The sequence below is a fragment of the Symphodus melops genome, assembly GCF_947650265.1.
Source record: "Symphodus melops genome assembly, chromosome: 15".
Classification (NCBI taxonomy): domain Eukaryota; kingdom Metazoa; phylum Chordata; class Actinopteri; order Labriformes; family Labridae; genus Symphodus; species Symphodus melops.
In genome coordinates, this window is record NC_136705.1 from 173,553 (window position 1) to 191,346 (window position 17,794).

Sequence of the window (17,794 nt, forward strand, 5' to 3'; positions counted from 1 at the left end):
TTTCCAGGGCAGGTGCTGCATGTGGGCTACTGCCAGGCTGTAATCACCTCCTCCGGTTTCTGAGCCTGAGGTGTGGCCATCTCTGGTTCCACTGTTGCCTTACAGATTTTCCTGCTTTTGGTTAATTTCCACAACCCATGTCTCTGTGTCTCTTTCCTCCTTCTGCTCCTGCCCCGACCCTTCTGTCTCTCCTTGTGTCTCCTCCCCCCGTGCTCACAAGCAGCCCGGAGCTATGGCCGCAGAAGAGGTAATTTCTCCAACTGGGGGTCTGTTTGCCATGTCGGACATGTCTCTTTCAGAGGCTGGGGGCTCAGTTGTGGTGTCACTCTCTGCTCTTCATCTGTGCTGTGATTGAATCATATTAATGTTGACTCTCTGTTTTCCATGTAGTGTAGGCAAAAGGTCTAAACAGTGTGTCTCTGTGAATCTTATTTTATGCTTCATGATGGTGAGAGGAAAGAACGCCTTCTCTTTATTCTGAGTCAGTGTTTACCTCGGATTGCAAAATTAAATGACGCCATATTTAAAGAGCTAAAAGAGCCAGACTAATGTTTTAATTGGCTGTGAGTTTTGAACAATAATGGCCGACAGTGTACTACCAGAGTTAGTTAATAACTTAGTTAATTTACGTTTGCGCTCGCCATGTTGGACATGTTTTTTTAATCTGACTTTAAATCAATCTACCCCTATTTATACAAATGAATGAATAACTCTTTCATATTGGAAAAAAAGATCTATTGATACTGAAACCTGTTTAACTGTTAACAGGTTTATTTCTTCTGGAATCTGTACTGGCCATATCTCGGTTATATTGGAGTCGGACTCATGTGGACCCTCGGAGAACTGCAGCTTTGGCTTTATTTCCCAACATGGGCGGTCGGCGCTTGGTGTAGAAGTCTCATCAGTGTTTAATCGTCATCAGATGACTGCACATAGGTGGAGTCTGCAGGACTGCTATCAGCATCAGTGGTTGATGGTGGCAGTTTTAACAACAGCACTTTGCCTACAGATTGTGCTCCATTATACGTAATATATAAATAGATATTAAGCAAACTTTTGTGCAGTCCATATCAAATATGTCTCTTTTTATTCCAGCTCAAAATTAGCTGCTGGTTAAATTGTAATCAGTCCAAAAACACCAGTTTGAGGATGGGGATGGGAATAATACATCAAATGATCATTTTGTTATACCAATGAAGCTTTTCCTGTTCAGCTTTGACAGGACGCCTCGGTTAGAGTCAAAATGAATCTGCAGAGTTTCAAAAGGGGGAACGCTGACTCAGAAGTGAGTCATCATCTGAACGGCAACAACAGCTCAGCTCTGATTTGATGTGCTTTGTTGACTAATTCTCTCTTTCTGCAGCGAGGAGGAAAGCTGCTGGGTTTGTAAGGTCACTGCAACATTACTATGTTGTGATTGTAGCATAGCAATCAAACTGCTCGATGAAGAGACAAGTGTAGAGCTCCTTCTGACTTTGTGTGAATGTGATCTCAAGTCACACTGAAGGAAAGTTTAAAGAAAGACAAATATAATTCTGCATGCGTGGAACAAATATTTCACACTTGATAAACTTTCAAACGATACGATCACTGAGTAGTGTTTAAAGCTGCAGGGACTATATGACAGCACTACATTGCTAATACTTCCGTACAGCCTGATTATGCTGCACGATTGTAGAGAAGTGGTGGAATGTCAGAGCTCGCTGTATGTCATATGCACGGCTCGAGTACAACGTCCAACACTCACTCTCTCTGTAGACACTCATCGACGTTTCTTTCCTGATCTGAGGGGAGTGCAGATTAAACAAGCATGAGGGATTTAACATTATTAGCTCGTGGCTCCGCTCTCTCTCTCTGTGTGCAGCTGTACGTACAAAATATCAAACATGGCAGAAAATCCTCCGTCTGGTCTGTGCAGCTAAAGGAGCGGTGATCATCGTCGTGTACACACTGCACAACAGTCTTAAAATGTGTCCTTTGATTCACAAATCTGGCTGAAATCGGACAGTGTATGCTCAGCTGTTGCTAACATGTGTGTAGCTGGATATTAGTATAATATGTGTTACAGAGGACAAAACATAAATTGAAGAAAAAAGCATCATATTTAAGTTAAACTTGTTCTGGGTCTGTTTTTCAGATGACTTGGTTTGATCTTTACACAGCAGATATACTGAAATGTTGTCAGTGTTATCCATTCAAATGTTTCTTAGAAAAACCGACACAAAAGTAAGAAGGATCAGCCAATCCTGGAAAACAAAATATTAGAATTTCAACATCCAGATCCCTCTGATCCGAATTAAACTGAAAGTTTGGGCCGTGGGAATCTTTTAATGTCCATGCTGCGCCACATACTTATATGCTGTTATGTTTGTGTGTCTATAAAGCAGTTAAAGATGTCTCTGTCAGGACGTTTTAAAATACATCCTAACATGTTCTTAGGATAAAAAAGACGCATACATCTCATCTTCTTTCAGCCAGAACTGTGACCTTCAGATGAAACCAGTAAGAAGTTCCAGATGTGTTTGATTTACTTTCACACCCTCCCTCTGTGTTTACGTCACACTCTGTCCTCCCCTCTTTTTCTCCTCCTCTGCCTTTTTTCTCCTTCTCTCCTTGCAGGTCGTTCCTGTCTGTTTCCCTTTGAAGACGGTTTCCTCGACGATGGCCACGGTGACGCCTCCCTGACACCGGGATTGAACTCGCCGACCCGTTGCCAGAATGGAGAGAGGATGGAGCGCTACTCCAGGAAGGTGTTTGTTGGCGGTCTCCCCCCTGATATAGATGAAGGTAAAACCAGGAAGAGAGTCATTAACAACAAGAACTCTCTCAGTGCACTGTTTGTCTAACATGCTGATGCATTTTAAAAAGGCACCTTGAATCAAAGTGCTGTTGTTAAGGAGTGTTTGCACTTCCTCCTTCAGTGCTCTGTTTCTATGTTTAATGACACTTTATCCAAAGAGTTCCATCAGAGGACTGCTGCCTCTTTTCTTAAGCCATCTCCAAACTGGGGTCAAGTTTGGAACATAACTCTCACGGCTGTCGGGCCTCGGACTCAGTTTGTAGAGTCGGTTGTCTGTGGAAGGTTGGGGGTTCGATCCCCAGCGCCTGCAGCCATATGTCCCATGTGTCCTTGGGCAAGACACTTAACCCCAAGTTGCTCCTGCTGCTTTGTCAGCCTATTATGAAGGGATAACTTAATAATGACAGACTCTTTACTCTGCAGCAGCCTCTACCATCAGTGTGTGAATGTGAGTGAATGGATAACTTAATAATGACATACTCTTTACTCTGCTGCAGCCTCTACCATCAGTGTGTGAATGTGTATGAATGGATGAGTTAATACTGATGGACTCTTTACTCTGCAGCAGCCTCTACCATCAGTGTGTGAATGTGTCTGAATGGATGAGTTAATACTGATGGACTCTTTACTCTGCAGCAGCCTCTACCATCAGTGTGTGAATGTGTCTGAATGGATGAGTTCATACTGATGGACTCTTTACTCTGCAGCAGCCTCTACCATCAGTGTGTGAATGTGTATGAATGGATGAGTTAATACTGATGGACTCTTTACTCTGCAGCAGCCTCTACCATCAGTGTGTGAATGTGTATGAATGGATGAGTTAATACTGATGGACTCTTTACTCTGCAGCAGCCTCTACCATCAGTGTGTGAATGTGAATGAATGGATGAGTTAATACTGATGGACTCTGCAGCAGCCTCTACCATCAGTGTGTGAATGTGTGTGAATGGATGAGTTCATACTGATGGACTCTGCAGCAGCCTCTACCATCAGTGTTTGAATGTGTATGAATGGATGAGTTAATACTGATGGCCTCTTTACTCTGCAGCAGCCTCTACCATCAGTGTGTGAATGTGTGTGAATGGATGAGTTAATACTGATGGACTCTTTACTCTGCAGCAGCCTCTACCATCAGTGTGTGAATGTGTGTGAATGGATGAGTTAATACTGATGGACTCTTTACTCTGCAGCAGCCTCTACCATCAGTGTGTGAATGTGTGTGAATGGATGAGTTAATACTGATGGACTCTTTACTCTGCAGCAGCCTCTACCATCAGTGTGTGAATGTGTATGAATGGATGAGTTCATACTGATGGACTCTGCAGCAGCCTCTACCATCAGTGTGTGAATGTGTCTGAATGGATGAGTTAATACTGAAGCAGCCTCTACCATCAGTGTGTGAATGTGTATGAATGGATGAGTTAATACTGATGGACTCTGCAGCAGCCTCTACCATCAGTGTGTGAATGTGTGTGAATGGATGAGTTCATACTGATGGACTCTTTACTCTGCAGCAGCCTCTACCATCAGTGTGTGAATGTGTGTGAATGGATGAGTTAATACTGATGGACTCTTTACTCTGCAGCAGCCTCTACCATCAGTGTGTGAATGTGTGTGAATGGATGAGTTAATACTGATGGACTCTTTACTCTGCAGCAGCCTCTACCATCAGTGTGTGAATGTGTATGAATGGATGAGTTCATACTGATGGACTCTGCAGCAGCCTCTACCATCAGTGTGTGAATGTGTCTGAATGGATGAGTTAATACTGAAGCAGCCTCTACCATCAGTGTGTGAATGTGTATGAATGGATGAGTTAATACTGATGGACTCTGCAGCAGCCTCTACCATCAGTGTGTGAATGTGTGTGAATGGATGAGTTCATACTGATGGACTCTGCAGCAGCCTCTACCATCAGTGTGTGAATGTGTATGAATGGATGAGTTCATACTGATGGACTCTGCAGCAGCCTCTACCATCAGTGTGTGAATGTGTATGAATGGATGAGTTCATACTGATGGACTCTGCAGCAGCCTCTACCATCAGTGTGTGAATGTGTATGAATGGATGAGTTAATACTGAAGCAGCCTCTACCATCAGTGTGTGAATGTGTATGAATGGATGAGTTAATACTGATGGACTCTGCAGCAGCCTCTACCATCAGTGTGTGAATGTGTGTGAATGGATGAGTTCATACTGATGGACTCTGCAGCAGCCTCTACCATCAGTGTGTGAATGTGTATGAATGGATGAGTTCATACTGATGGACTCTTTACTCTGCAGCAGCCTCTACCATCAGTGTGTGAATGTGTATGAATGGATGAGTTAATACTGATGGACTCTGCAGCAGCCTCTACCATCAGTGTGTGAACGTGTCTGAATGGATGAGTTCATACTGATGGACTCTTTACTCTGCAGCAGCCTCTACCATCAGTGTGTGAATGTGAGTGAATGGATGAGTTAATACTGATGGACTCTTTACTCTGCAGCAGCCTCTACCATCAGTGTGTGAATGTGTATGAATGGATGAGTTCATACTGATGGACTCTTTACTCTGCAGCAGCCTCTACCATCAGTGTGTGAATGTGTATGAATGGATGAGTTAATACTGATGGACTCTTTACTCTGCAGCAGCCTCTACCATCAGTGTGTGAATGTGTATGAATGGATGAGTTAATACTGATGGACTCTGCAGCAGCCTCTACCATCAGTGTGTGAATGTGTATGAATGGATGAGTTCATACAGCTATTTTTACTTTATACATGCAAAACAGTCCTTCATTTTGTATTGATTGAAAAACGATGTTTATCGGCTTACATTAGGTGTGATAAGATAGTATTGATTACAGATGAGGTTTGGGTTGAACCCTGATGACAGATATGATGGTTAACATGTCCAGGTTAGTTAAGACTGCAGGACTGATGATGTTTGTTTGTTTCATTGTCTCTCCTGAACTAATCATGACCAGGTGACGTCCCCATCTTATACAATCAGGTGAACAGCCTGTTCATAGGCTCACTGTAAAGATAAATTCATGTTTCACATATAATGAGCAGATGCATAACACCAGCCGTGGTGACCTGAGTTTCCACAGCTTGAGCTGATTAATGCGGCGTCTACAAACTGCAGCAGAAAATAGAAACTGTGACTCTGCATAAAGCCCGGCTCATCAAGTCTTCTCTCTAATGTCTGCAGGGACTGATCCAACACTGGCCCGTCTGTGAAGAATGTGCATGTCAGTATGGACGTGTATCTGTTGTGTCACATCAATGAAATGCTTGAAATTCAGAGAAGAGGTTTTTCATTGGGCAGAAGGACGAACTCTGATTTGTTTTTTAAGGTCAAGCGTGAAAAAATGTCTCGCAGAGACATGAGAGGAGGGACAATTAGCAAGAATATAAATCCATCAGAAGTCTGAAAACAGATGCATGTTATCAGTTGTTGTTTTGAGTATTGGTATCTGGTTGGTGAAATCTTTCTTCTCTTCTGCTTTTAGATGAAATCACCAACAGTTTCCGTCGGTACGGACACCTTGTTGTCGACTGGCCGCATAAAGCTGAGAGCAAGTCCTACTTCCCCCCGAAAGGTAACAACACTTTCTCACAGCATCATCTGTACTTTCCCATAATGCACCAATAAATATCACCTCAAAGGGCTTCTCTGTTTTCTGAAGAATCAGGTTACCCAGAATACATAGCTCATGCCGGGTAAGCATGGAGCTGTGTGTTTATCCGAGCGGCCCCCTCTGGTTTTCAGTGTGATATATGAGACCCTGAAGTCCTCTGTGAGTGTGCATGACGGTCTCCCATCAGGCAGGTGATCAGAGCGCCTCCCCGTTGCTGCCTCTGAACCGGGCGCTGCTGTGTGTCATATTAAAGATGCTGTGAAAAATCAATTCACAGGTAGATGGTAATACGCTGCGTCTGGAGGACCTGTGAAAACCTGTGTTTCTCCCTCACTCTCTTTATTTGGGGCGAATTATTTTGAACAGGCTCGGCTTTACTAATATCCAGAGGAGAAAAATACAGCATCCTTTTAGGGGAATGAATGAGCTTATGGCGGCCATGTAAGGGGGGAGGAGAGACGTGTACAATTCATCCCTAACTCTAATTTCAAGCCTCCTCTCCTCACTCTCTGAAACTCAGAGAGAAACTGCCTCAATATCCTGGTTGTGTCACCCTCTCCATTTTAACTTGTTTGCCTCAGAAGGTCATCGGCCTCTCCTCGTGTTTAAAGTCCTTCCAAACATGACTGAATGGAAGTTAGGCGTCACTTTCCGTCCTGCTTCACATGAACGTTTGTCCGTACTTTTCTCAAAGTGACTCATTTTATGGCTCAGAGGGACCGGACTTATTTTGTTCTTGGAGAGGAAGAAGAAGGAACGGGGATTACCTAACTGTTCCCGCTCTAATGTGTTTACAGCTCAAATTATTTATGGTGTCTCCTCTTTTCCTTCAGTTTTATATTTATCCACCTTTTTCCTCTCCTTCTTCTCCTGTTTCCTCTTCTCCTGTTTCCTCTCCTTCTTCTCCTGTTTCCTCTTCTCCTGTTTCCTCTCCTTCTTCTCCTGTTTCCTCTTCTCCTGTTTCCTCTTCTCCTGTTTCCTCTCCTTCTTCTCCTGTTTCCTCTTCTCCTGTTTCCTCTCCTTCTTCTCCTGTTTCCTCTCCTTCTTCTCCTGTTTCCTCTTCTCCTGTTTCCTCTCCTTCTTCTCCTGTTTCCTCTCCTTCTTCTCCTGTTTCCTCTTCTCCTGTTTCCTCTCCTTCTTCTCCTGTTTCCTCTCCTTCTCCTTCTTCTCCTGTTTCCTCTCCTTCTTCTCCTGTTTCCTCTCCTTCTTCTCCTGTTTCCTCTTCTCCTGTTTCCTCTCCTTCTTCTCCTGTTTCCTCTTCTCCTGTTTCCTCTCCTTCTTCTCCTGTTTCCTCTCCTTCTCCTTCTTCTCCTGTTTCCTCTCCTTCTTCTCCTGTTTCCTCTTCTCCTGTTTCCTCTCCTTCTCCTTCTTCTCCTGTTTCCTCTCCTTCTCCTTCTTCCCTTGTTTCCTCTCCTTCTTCTCCTGTTTCCTCTCCTTCTTCCCTTGTTTCCTCTCCTTCTCTTCTTCTAACAATGACAAAGTTTATGTTTGACTAAACTGAAGAAAGCCCGTGTGACACGTGAACAGGTTACGTGTTTTAGTGTGTTAAATCAGGACACGGGTTTCTAGCCGTCTGCTCTCTGGTCCAAATGAAGGCGCTGCAGTTGGTATCTAAGATGAGTTACCATAGCAACGGAGACGCAGACAAATCCTCTGTGTAACAAACTGCAGATGTCGTTAACCCTTTAAGGTGAATATGGGAGAATGAACCAGGCTGCATCAGACGATCCATCCTCCCACGGACATTAACCCTTTACTTATTATGCTATAAATAATACTCCTCACTTAACAGGACCAAAAGCTACAAATGAACCTCACGCCTCCAAAAGAACACTTGTGAATACTAAGGTTAGTGAACGACTATTATTGCACTTTGACCCGTGAATCTTTTAAAACAAAGAGCTCACTCGTAAATCAAAGATCCTCTATAAACACCCATTTCCATAACTGAGAGGCGTGACAGCGCATTCACCAGCTCAAAAGCGTTCGCTTCAAAGGTCTGCCCTGGGCTTTGACCTCGGAGGCCAGACGCACCGCAATGTGTCCTGAAGCTTCACCTGAGCAGAGCTGGAGACAACAGAGGGGTGGAAAGATGGCATTCATGAAGTCCATCCATCCATCCATCCATTTTCTGCTGCTTATCCGGGCCGGGTCGCAGGGCAGCAGTCTAAGCAGAGACACCCAGACTTCCCTCACCCCAGACACCTCCTCCAGCTCTTCCGGTGGGACCCCAAGGCGTTCCCAAGCCAGCCGAGAGACATAGTCTCTCCAGCGTGTCCTGGGTCTACCCCGAGGCCTCCTCCCGGAGGGACATGCCCGGAACACCTCCCTAGGGAGGCGTCCAGGGGGCATCCGGACCAGATGCCCGAACCACCTCAGCTAACTCCTCTCGATGTGAAGGAGTAACGGCTCTACTCCGAGCTCCTCCCTGGTGACCGAGCTCCTCCCCCTATCTCTAAGGGTGCGCCCAGCCACCCTACGGAGGAAGCCCATTTCAGCCGCTTGTATCCGAGATCTCGTTCTTTCGGTCATGACCCAAAGCTCATGACCATAGGTGAGGGTAGGAACGAAGATCGACCGGTAAATCGAGAGCTTCGCCTTTCGGCTTAGCTCCTTCTTCACCACGACGGACCGATACAGCGACCGCATGACTGCAGACGCCGTACCGATCCGTCTGTCGATCTCACGCTCCATCTTCCCCCCACTCGTGAACAAGACCCCGAGATACTTAAACTCCTCCACCTGGGGCAAGGACTCCCCACCGACCCAGAGAGGGCAAACCACCATTTTCCAGTCGAGAACCATAGCCTCAGATTTAGAGATGCTGATCCTCATCCCAGCCGCCTCACACTCGGTAGCGAACCGCCCCAGTGCCCCTGAAGGTCCGGGTTCGATGGAGCCAACAAGACCACATCATCTGCAAAAAGCAGAGACGAGATCCTGTGGTCCCTGAACCGGACCCCCTCCGGCCCCTGGCTGCGCCTAGAAATTCTGTCCATAAAAATAATGAACAGAACCGGTGACAAAGAGCAGCCCTGCCGGAGGCCAACGTGCACCGGGAACAGGTCCGACTTACTGCCGGCAATGTGAACCATACTCCTGCTCCGGTTGTACAAGGACCGGACCGCCCTTAGCAAAGGGCCCCGAACCACATACTCCCGGAGCACCCCCCACAGGGTGCCGCGAGGGACACGGTCGAATGCCTTCTCCAGATCCACAAAGCACATGTGGACTGGTTGGGCAAACTCCCATGAACCCTCGAGCACCCACTGGAGAGTGTAGAGCTGGTCCAGTGTTCCATGGCCAGGACGAAAACCGCATTGTTCCTCTTGAATCCGAGGTTCGACAAACAGCCGGATCCTCCTCTCCAGAACCCTGGAATAGACTTTCCCAGGGAGGCTGAGGAGTGTGATTCCCCGGTAGTTGGAACACACCCTCCGGTCCCCCTTCTTGAAAAGAGGGACCACCACCCCGGTCTGCCAGTCCAGAGATCCTGTCCTCGACCTCCACGCGATGTTACAGAGACTTGTCAACCATGACAGCCCCTGCACATCCAGAGACTTAAGATACTCAGGGCGAATCTCATCCACCCCTGGAGCCTTGCCACCAAGGAGCTTGCCAACTACCTCGGTGACTTCGGCTTGGGTGATGGACGAGTCCACCTCTGAGGACTCGGCCTCTGCTTCCTCAGTGGAAGACGTGACGGTGGGATTGAGGAGATCCTCGAAGTATTCCTTCCACCGTCCGACTACATCCCCAGTTGAGGTCAGCAGCTCCCCAGCTTCACTGTAAACAGTGTTGGTGAAGCACTGCTTCCCCCTCCTGAGGCGACGGACGGTTTGCCAGAATTTCCTCGAGGCCGACCGAAAGTCCTCCTCCATGGCCTCCCCGAACCCCTCCCAGGCCCGAGTTTTTGCCTCCACGACCGCCCGGGCTGCAGCACGCCCGGCCTGCCGGTACCCGTCAGCTGCCTCAGGAATCCTATGCGCTAGCAACACCCGATAGGACTCCTTCTTCAGCTTGACGGCCTCCCTTACTTCCGGTGTCCACCACCGGGTTCGGGGATTGAAGCCACGACAGGCACCAGAGACCCTGCGACCACAGCTCAGAGCAGCTGCTTTGACAATGGAGGTGGAGAACACGGTCCACTCGGACTCAATGTCCCCAGCCTCCCCCGGGATCTGTGTAAAGCTCGTCCGGAGGTGGGAGTTGAAGACCTCACTAACAGAGGGTTCAGCCAGACATTCCCAGCAGACCCTCACTACACGTTTGGGCCTGCCAAGTCTGACCGGCTTCCTCCCCTGCCAGCGCATCCAACTCACCACCAGGTGGTGATCAGTTGACAGCTCAGCCCCTCTCTTCACCCGAGTGTCCGAGACACACGGCCGGAGGTCAGATGACACGACCACAAAGTCTATCATCGACCTCCGGCCTAGGGAGTCCTGGTGCCACGTGCACTTATGGACATCCCTGTGCTCGAACATGGTGTTCGTTATGGACAAACCGTGACTAGCACAGAAGTCCAATAACAGAACACCACTCTGGTTCAGATCAGGGAGGCCGTTCATCCCAATCACCCCCCTCCAGATCTCACTGTCGTTGCCCACGTGAGCATTGAAGTCCAGTAGAACAATGGAGTCCCCAGTCAGAGCACTGTCCAGCACCCCTCCCAGGGACTCCAAGAAGGCCGGGTACTCCACACTGCTGTTCCGGCCGTAGGCCGAGACGACAGTGAGAGACCTGTCCCCTACCCGAAGGCGCAGGGACACGACCCTCTCGTTCACCGGGGTGAACTCCAACACCTGGCGGCTGAGCTGTGGGGCTATGAGCAAGCCCACACCAGCCCGCCGCTTCTCACCGCGGGCAACTCCAGAGGAGTAGAGAGTCCAGCCCCTCTTGAGGAGCTGGGTTCCAGAGCCCAAGCAGTGCGTGGAGGTGAGCCCGACTATATCTAGCCGGTACCTCTCAACCTCCTGCACAAGCTCAGGCTCCTTCCCCCTCAGTGAGGTGACGTTCCACGTCCCAAACGCCAGAAGCTGCGTCCAGGGATCGGGTCGCCGAGGCCCCCGCCGTCGACTGCCGCCCGATCCACATTGCACCGGACCCCTACGGCTTCCTCTGCGGGTGGTGAGTCCACAGGAGGACGGGCCCGCGTCATCCTTTCGGGCTGAGCCCGGCCGGGCCCCACGGGCAAAAGCCCGGCCACCAGGCGCTCTCCTGCGGGCCCCAACTCCAGGCCTGGCTCCAGGGTGGGGCCCCAGCTCCGCCATGCCGGGCGACGTCATGGTCCTTGATCTTCTTCCTGTCATAGGGGTTTTGTGAACTGCTTTTGGTCTGACCCGTCACCTAGGACCTGTTTGCCTTGGGTGACCCTGCTGGGGGCTCAAAGCCCCCGACAACATAGCTCCTAGGGTCATTCGGGTGCTCAAACTCCCCCACCACGATAAGGTAGCAGTTCAGGGGGGAGGCATTCATGAAGTGAAACTTCTTTTTGCAACAAACAGTAAATCTTAGTGTTGAAAGTGAAAGTGCCAAAGACTGCAGTTCCTCGAATGACCACTTGAGGCTGTCTGTAAAAACTAAGACTCATAATATTACATCCTGGTTCAACAAAATCTTTTGGTGTCACTATCTCATGTCTTGGTTGGTTCACGTTGCACAGTTATTTATTAGTCATGTGTTTTGATTTTATGAAGTGTTATTCATTATTTTGGGGGCGTGGCTTAACTTATTGGCAGGTGCATGTGTTGTCGCTGTTTGTCAGCTCCACCTCTTTGTCACTTATGAAAAGTTAGGTGGAGGCATCATGACCATCGTCGTTTGTGTCTTCAGTGCACAATGGGTGATGTCATTGTGTCTATATTTCATACAGTCTGATTTGTAGCCAGCAGAGTCGCCTCCTTGTGGCCATTAGAAACAATACACATGAAAGGTACTTCTACATTTCCTTACCTTTGAAAACAAGGAGGCTACTTCCACTTCTGTAGTGAAGGTCACATGGTAGAGCCAGGTCAGTGGCATCGCTCCAGGCTACATGTGGGTCAACTGTTCCTCTTTCTGCATTCTTGTTGAGTTTAGAAACTGAGCAGAGCTCATCAAAGCTGCAGCTTTCAGTGTGTCGTTGCACTCTTTACCTCCTCTCTCTCTACCTTTTCTCACATTTCCCCCCTCTGTCTCCCCCTCCCTCTCGTTCCTGGGTCCTGGAACACGTTGTTCCCTGCCTCAGACTGTGCGAGCTGCTGGCTCACTCTGCCTTTTCAGGCTGTTTTTTTGTGTGCGAGACTGCAGTTGTTTTTTCCTCTAATCACATGATTTCACCCAATGACAAACCCTATTTATGTAACACGACGGAACAGAGAGAGACGGGGGACTTAAGTCGGGTGATGATGAGGCACGTGGAGGAAGATGACGATGCATTAAGTCCTCTTAAAGCCGAGGCAGCTCCGGAGAGGGTTGGCTCCGTGTTACAAAGATTAACTGAAATGAAAGCAGCTGATTGCATTTGACTTTTTTACATTCTGAATGTTTAATTCCAGCTTGTTATTAGAAGAAACATGATGAAACATAGAATCCCTGCTGAGGTTACGAGCCTGTCCTAAACTGTTCATTATGAGGAGCCTCTGTGGCTGCTGTACATACTGATATCTATCTATCTATCTATCTATCTATCTATCTATCTATCTATCTATCTATCTATCTATCTATCTATCTATCTATCTATCTATCTATCTATCTATCTATCTATCTATCTATCTATCTATCTATCTATCTATCTATCTATCTATCTATCTATCTATCTATCTATCTATCTATCTATCTATCTATCTATCTATCCATCCATCCACCCATCCATCCATCCATCCACCCATCCATCCATCAGCAGTTCTGGCTTCAGCTGTATGTTCAGATGTGGGTTAAGGACCTTATTTCTTCTTATTTGTCAGGGGAAGTGATGTGTGTATCTCGGACACATCACTACAGATAACTTATGTGATGATGACATGTATAGATGTTATATGCACACGCTAACATGCTAGCAAGGACATTCTCTTGGTGTTCAGATGCAGTCAAAGTGAATCTCTTGAGAGCTTACTGTCCCTTCTCTATACTGTGTATCTGAAAACACCAAGATGGGGCAGTTTGTAACGTAAGAGTCAGCGTGCTCCAGCGCTGCAGAGACATCTCATGTCCAAATTTATCTGCCACAAATTACATCGTTATGTTGTCTCAGTCCTGTATGACATCGTTATGTTGTCTCTGTCCTGTATGACATCATTATGTTGTCTCTGTCCTGTATGACATCATTATGTTGTCTCAGTCCTGTATAACATCATTATGTTGTCTCAGTCCTGTATGACATCGTTATGTTGTCTCAGTCCTGTATAACATCATTATGTTGTCTCTGTCCTGTATGACATCATTATGTTGTCTCAGTCCTGTATGACATCATTATGTTGTCTCTGTCCTGTATGACATCATTATGTTGTCTCAGTCCTGTATGACATCATTATGTTGTCTCTGTCCTGTATGACATCATTATGTTGTCTCTGTCCTGTATGACATCATTATGTTGTCTCTGTCCTGTATGACATCATTATGTTGTCTCTGTCCTGTATGACATCGTTATGTTGTCTCTGTCCTGTATGACATCATTATGTTGTCTCTGTCCTGTATGACATCATTATGTTGTCTCTGTCCTGTATGACATCATTATGTTGTCTCAGTCCATCATTATGTTGTCTCTGTCCTGTATGACATCATTATGTTGTCTCTGTCCTGTATGACATCATTATGTTGTCTCTGTCCTGTATGACATCATTATGTTGTCTCTGTCCTGTATGACATCATTATGTTGTCTCTGTCCTGTATGACATCGTTATGTTGTCTCTGTCCTGTATGACATCGTTATGACACCTACACACACACACACGCACAAACACCTACACACACACACACACCTACACACACACACACACCTACACACACACGCACAAACACCTACACACACCTACACACACACACACACCTACACACACACACCTACACACACACACGTACACACACAGACACACAGACACACACGCACACACACACATGCACACACACACCTACACACACACACACACACACACCTACACACACACACACACACACACACACACACACCTACACACACACACACACACGTACACACACACACACACACACGTACACACACAGACACACAGACACACACACACACATGCACACAGACACCTACACACACACACACACACACACCTACACACACACACACACACACACACACACACACACACACATTGCAGCAGTAGTGTCAGGACACACACTTCCCTGCTCTCTACCTTTTCTTTCTTCAGCACACGCTCACGTCCTCCTCCCTCATTCCTCCCCACCCGCCCGCCTGGCCCCGCCTACCTGGCCCCGCCCACCTGGCCCCGCCCTGCCTTGACACACACTGGCTCAGACCCACATAACACAACATACTGCTGAGTCAAGCTTTATTCGTCCTCAGCTCCTCTGTAGCAGCTCAGGAATGTTCAAAGGAAACATGACAGTTGGACATTCCTCCTTTTTTACACGCCAGCATTTGTCTGCATGAGCACGTCGGTGTGTGTGTGTGTGTGTGTGTGTCTGTGTGTGTGTGTGTGTGTGTGTGTGTGTGTGTGTGTGTGTGTGTGTGTGTGTGTGTCTACAGGTGTTGCTGGTCTTCTGCTCATAGAGAGTCAGGAATATAGAAATGATTGATAGCTCAGAAACATCTGCAGCTTCCTGTCTTTGATTATTGATTATTTCAGGGTTTTTCGTTGTGGCTTGGTGCTCTTGGTCCTTTCATGGTCTGCTGGCTGCAGCCTCCTAATTTGCCCTTCTGTTGCCCTGACTCTTAATAGCGTCGACCTTGCATAAGGTCTTTGCTGTCTGAGATAAATAATTCAATGGTTCTGAGTAACTGTCTGAATTCTTTCATCAACAAGCCGTCTCTACCTGAACAGATTCCTCGGGAGGAGCTGCAGTGTGTTGGGCTGATCAATTTTGCATGCTCTCTTTCCGAGTGCAGCACTTTGCTTTGCCATTTAATCTGAAGTAGCTCAGCGAGCGGGGTGCTCGGTCTTATTCAGAGAAGTCCAATGAGGACAGGAGAACAGGCCACAAGGTCATCCAAAGTCGTCTGAATAATTCCAGAGAAAACAGTGAAGAGCTTTGACTTGAACAGCTGTCGTTTGAATCCCACAGATGAAGGTTTTCTTAAAGAGTGTCTTCTCTGTGTTCCAGGCTACGCCTTCCTGCTGTTCCAGGAAGAGACTTCTGTTCAGGCCTTGATCGACGCCTGCATCGAGGAGGACGGAAAGCTCTACCTGTGTGTGTCCAGTCCCACCATCAAAGACAAACCAGTAAGTGACTAACTGCACACTAACCCTGAGTGAACCTTACATAAAGGAGTTAAAATAAGTCAACTATAAGCAGTCGTTCTAGTGGAGTGGATGGATATCCACTGCTAGACTTCCTTTGTCATTTGAACCGTCCAGGAAGCAGCTGGAGATGACAGACCTCACATGCATCCACTGATGACAGGCTGGATTCACAAGGATTATAAGGTCATTATAATGTCTGGAAGTCAGCCCATGCTGAGTGAGGCCGAAGAAGTACGACGACAGTTTGGAGAGTGATTTCTGACTGTCTGCTTCCACAATAAAGGTCAAAACTAAGACTCAACATCAGAAAACGTTTCCTCATGACAGATTATTTAACATTCAAAACATCTGTTTATTTACTCTTAACTTGAATTTCCCTCGGGATCAATAAAGTATCTATCTATCTATCTATCTATCTATCTATCTATCTATCTATCTATCTATCTATCTATCTATCTATCTATCTATCTATCTATCTATCTATCTATCTATCTATCTATCTATCTATCTATCTATCTATCTATCTATCTATCTATCTATCTATCTATCTATCTATCTATCTATCTATCTATCTATCTATCTATCTATCTATCTAACTATATTTTAAACGTCCGTGTGTCTGCCCGTGGCTCTTTGCTTATATCTGACATTAAAGGTATCATGCAAACACTTCTGTTCCTCTGACTCTGTCTACAAACCCCCCAATGATGAAAAGTCCATCCTCTCCGTCTTCTGTCTGCTCCGTTTGGAGATGTTCCCTTCATGACATCACAAAGGGCAGTAGCCCCTCCCCCAGGTGGGTGACACTCCCACAGCTAGGTGTTTGTTCTGCCCTCTGAGTCTGCCTTCTCACCGTAAACAATAGGACATGGAGCCAGAAAGCAGCGAGTACACCCGAGCCCTTCCAGAGAGGGGGCGTGGTCAGACACAGCTCATTTACATATTTAAAGCTACAGACACAGAAACAGCCTGTTCTGAGCAGGGCTGATATAGAGGGGTTTATAGACATGATCAAATACAGGATCAGAGTGGATTTACAACAACACACTTCACACACATGATGAAGAGGAGCGAGGACACTGATTTCACCTGAAGAGGAGGAGGAGGTCATGTGACCTTTAACAGTAGTAGCGTTTATGTAGCAGGGTGTTAGGGCCAGCCAGAAGGCCAAACAAAATTCAGGCCTGAGTCCCTTTGAAGAACCATGACTGTTGGTTATTTAACTGGGAACAGGTCAAAAGACTCTTACTCCCAGCATGCACTGCAGGGATTCTCCCATGATGCTCTGTAACACCTAACACACAGGTGTAAAGTTTAGCTTGTATAAAACCTGTCGTCTCCCGTTATTCTTTCTCTCCCAATGCTGGCAGGGCGCCGTGTCCTGATCCCCGAGCCTGTAGAGACCAATCATTGAGATTATAATAGTTATTAGTGTCATTGATTAACTTCATGTTTCTTTGTTCAATAAATTCTGTTATAATTTAAAGAGCAGTTGTTTGTGATTACTGTGTATTTACTTTGTTACATCGGCGGGGTGAAAGAGCTTTATGTTCAGATTTCACACCTTCATTAAAGACAAATAAAAATATTGCTATTTCATTAATTAATTTGATATTGTAATTTTTTTTCTGATATCAGAGTGGTATAGGTTTATTATTCAGTTTAATAATAATTGTTGATTTATGATAATAATTAATTCACAGTAAGCAGGAGTAAGAGGAGCCATATGTTCATGTCACTCTTATACTGAGAGCTGTGACTGATTACTGCATCATTTGGTAATCGGCAGTAAATATACAGATGTTGAAATGTGTTGGTCAAACCAGACTAAAGGCTTAATAGGTTTGTGAACATGATGTTTTTCTTCAGTCCTTTACTCTCTCCCCTGCCCTCCATCTATCTATGACTAATGATCTATCGATCATTGTCTGATGAAT

The 17,794-nt window shown here is 46.5% G+C and overlaps 2 protein-coding genes across 2 annotated transcripts in view; one reads left to right on the forward strand and one right to left on the reverse strand.

The window, feature by feature from the left end:
• cpeb3 (cytoplasmic polyadenylation element binding protein 3) overlaps window positions 1-16,112 on the forward strand; it is a gene marked incomplete at its 3' end in the record, with an annotated part of 39,169 nt that extends 23,057 nt beyond the window's left edge. The window contains exons 5-9 of the mRNA XM_079362305.1: window positions 224-247; window positions 2,620-2,787; window positions 6,298-6,387; window positions 15,718-15,836; window positions 15,972-16,112. Of these exons, the coding sequence (XP_079218431.1) occupies window positions 224-247; window positions 2,620-2,787; window positions 6,298-6,387; window positions 15,718-15,836; window positions 15,972-16,112 (542 nt within the window). The remainder of the gene's footprint in view (window positions 1-223; window positions 248-2,619; window positions 2,788-6,297; window positions 6,388-15,717; window positions 15,837-15,971) is intronic.
• Window positions 16,113-17,200: 1,088 nt separating this feature from the next.
• btaf1 (BTAF1 RNA polymerase II, B-TFIID transcription factor-associated) overlaps window positions 17,201-17,794 on the reverse strand; it is a gene marked incomplete at its 3' end in the record, with an annotated part of 18,962 nt that continues 18,368 nt past the window's right edge. Inside the window, 1 exon segment of the mRNA XM_079362306.1 lies at window positions 17,201-17,251. Within this exon segment, the coding sequence (XP_079218432.1) occupies window positions 17,201-17,251 (51 nt within the window).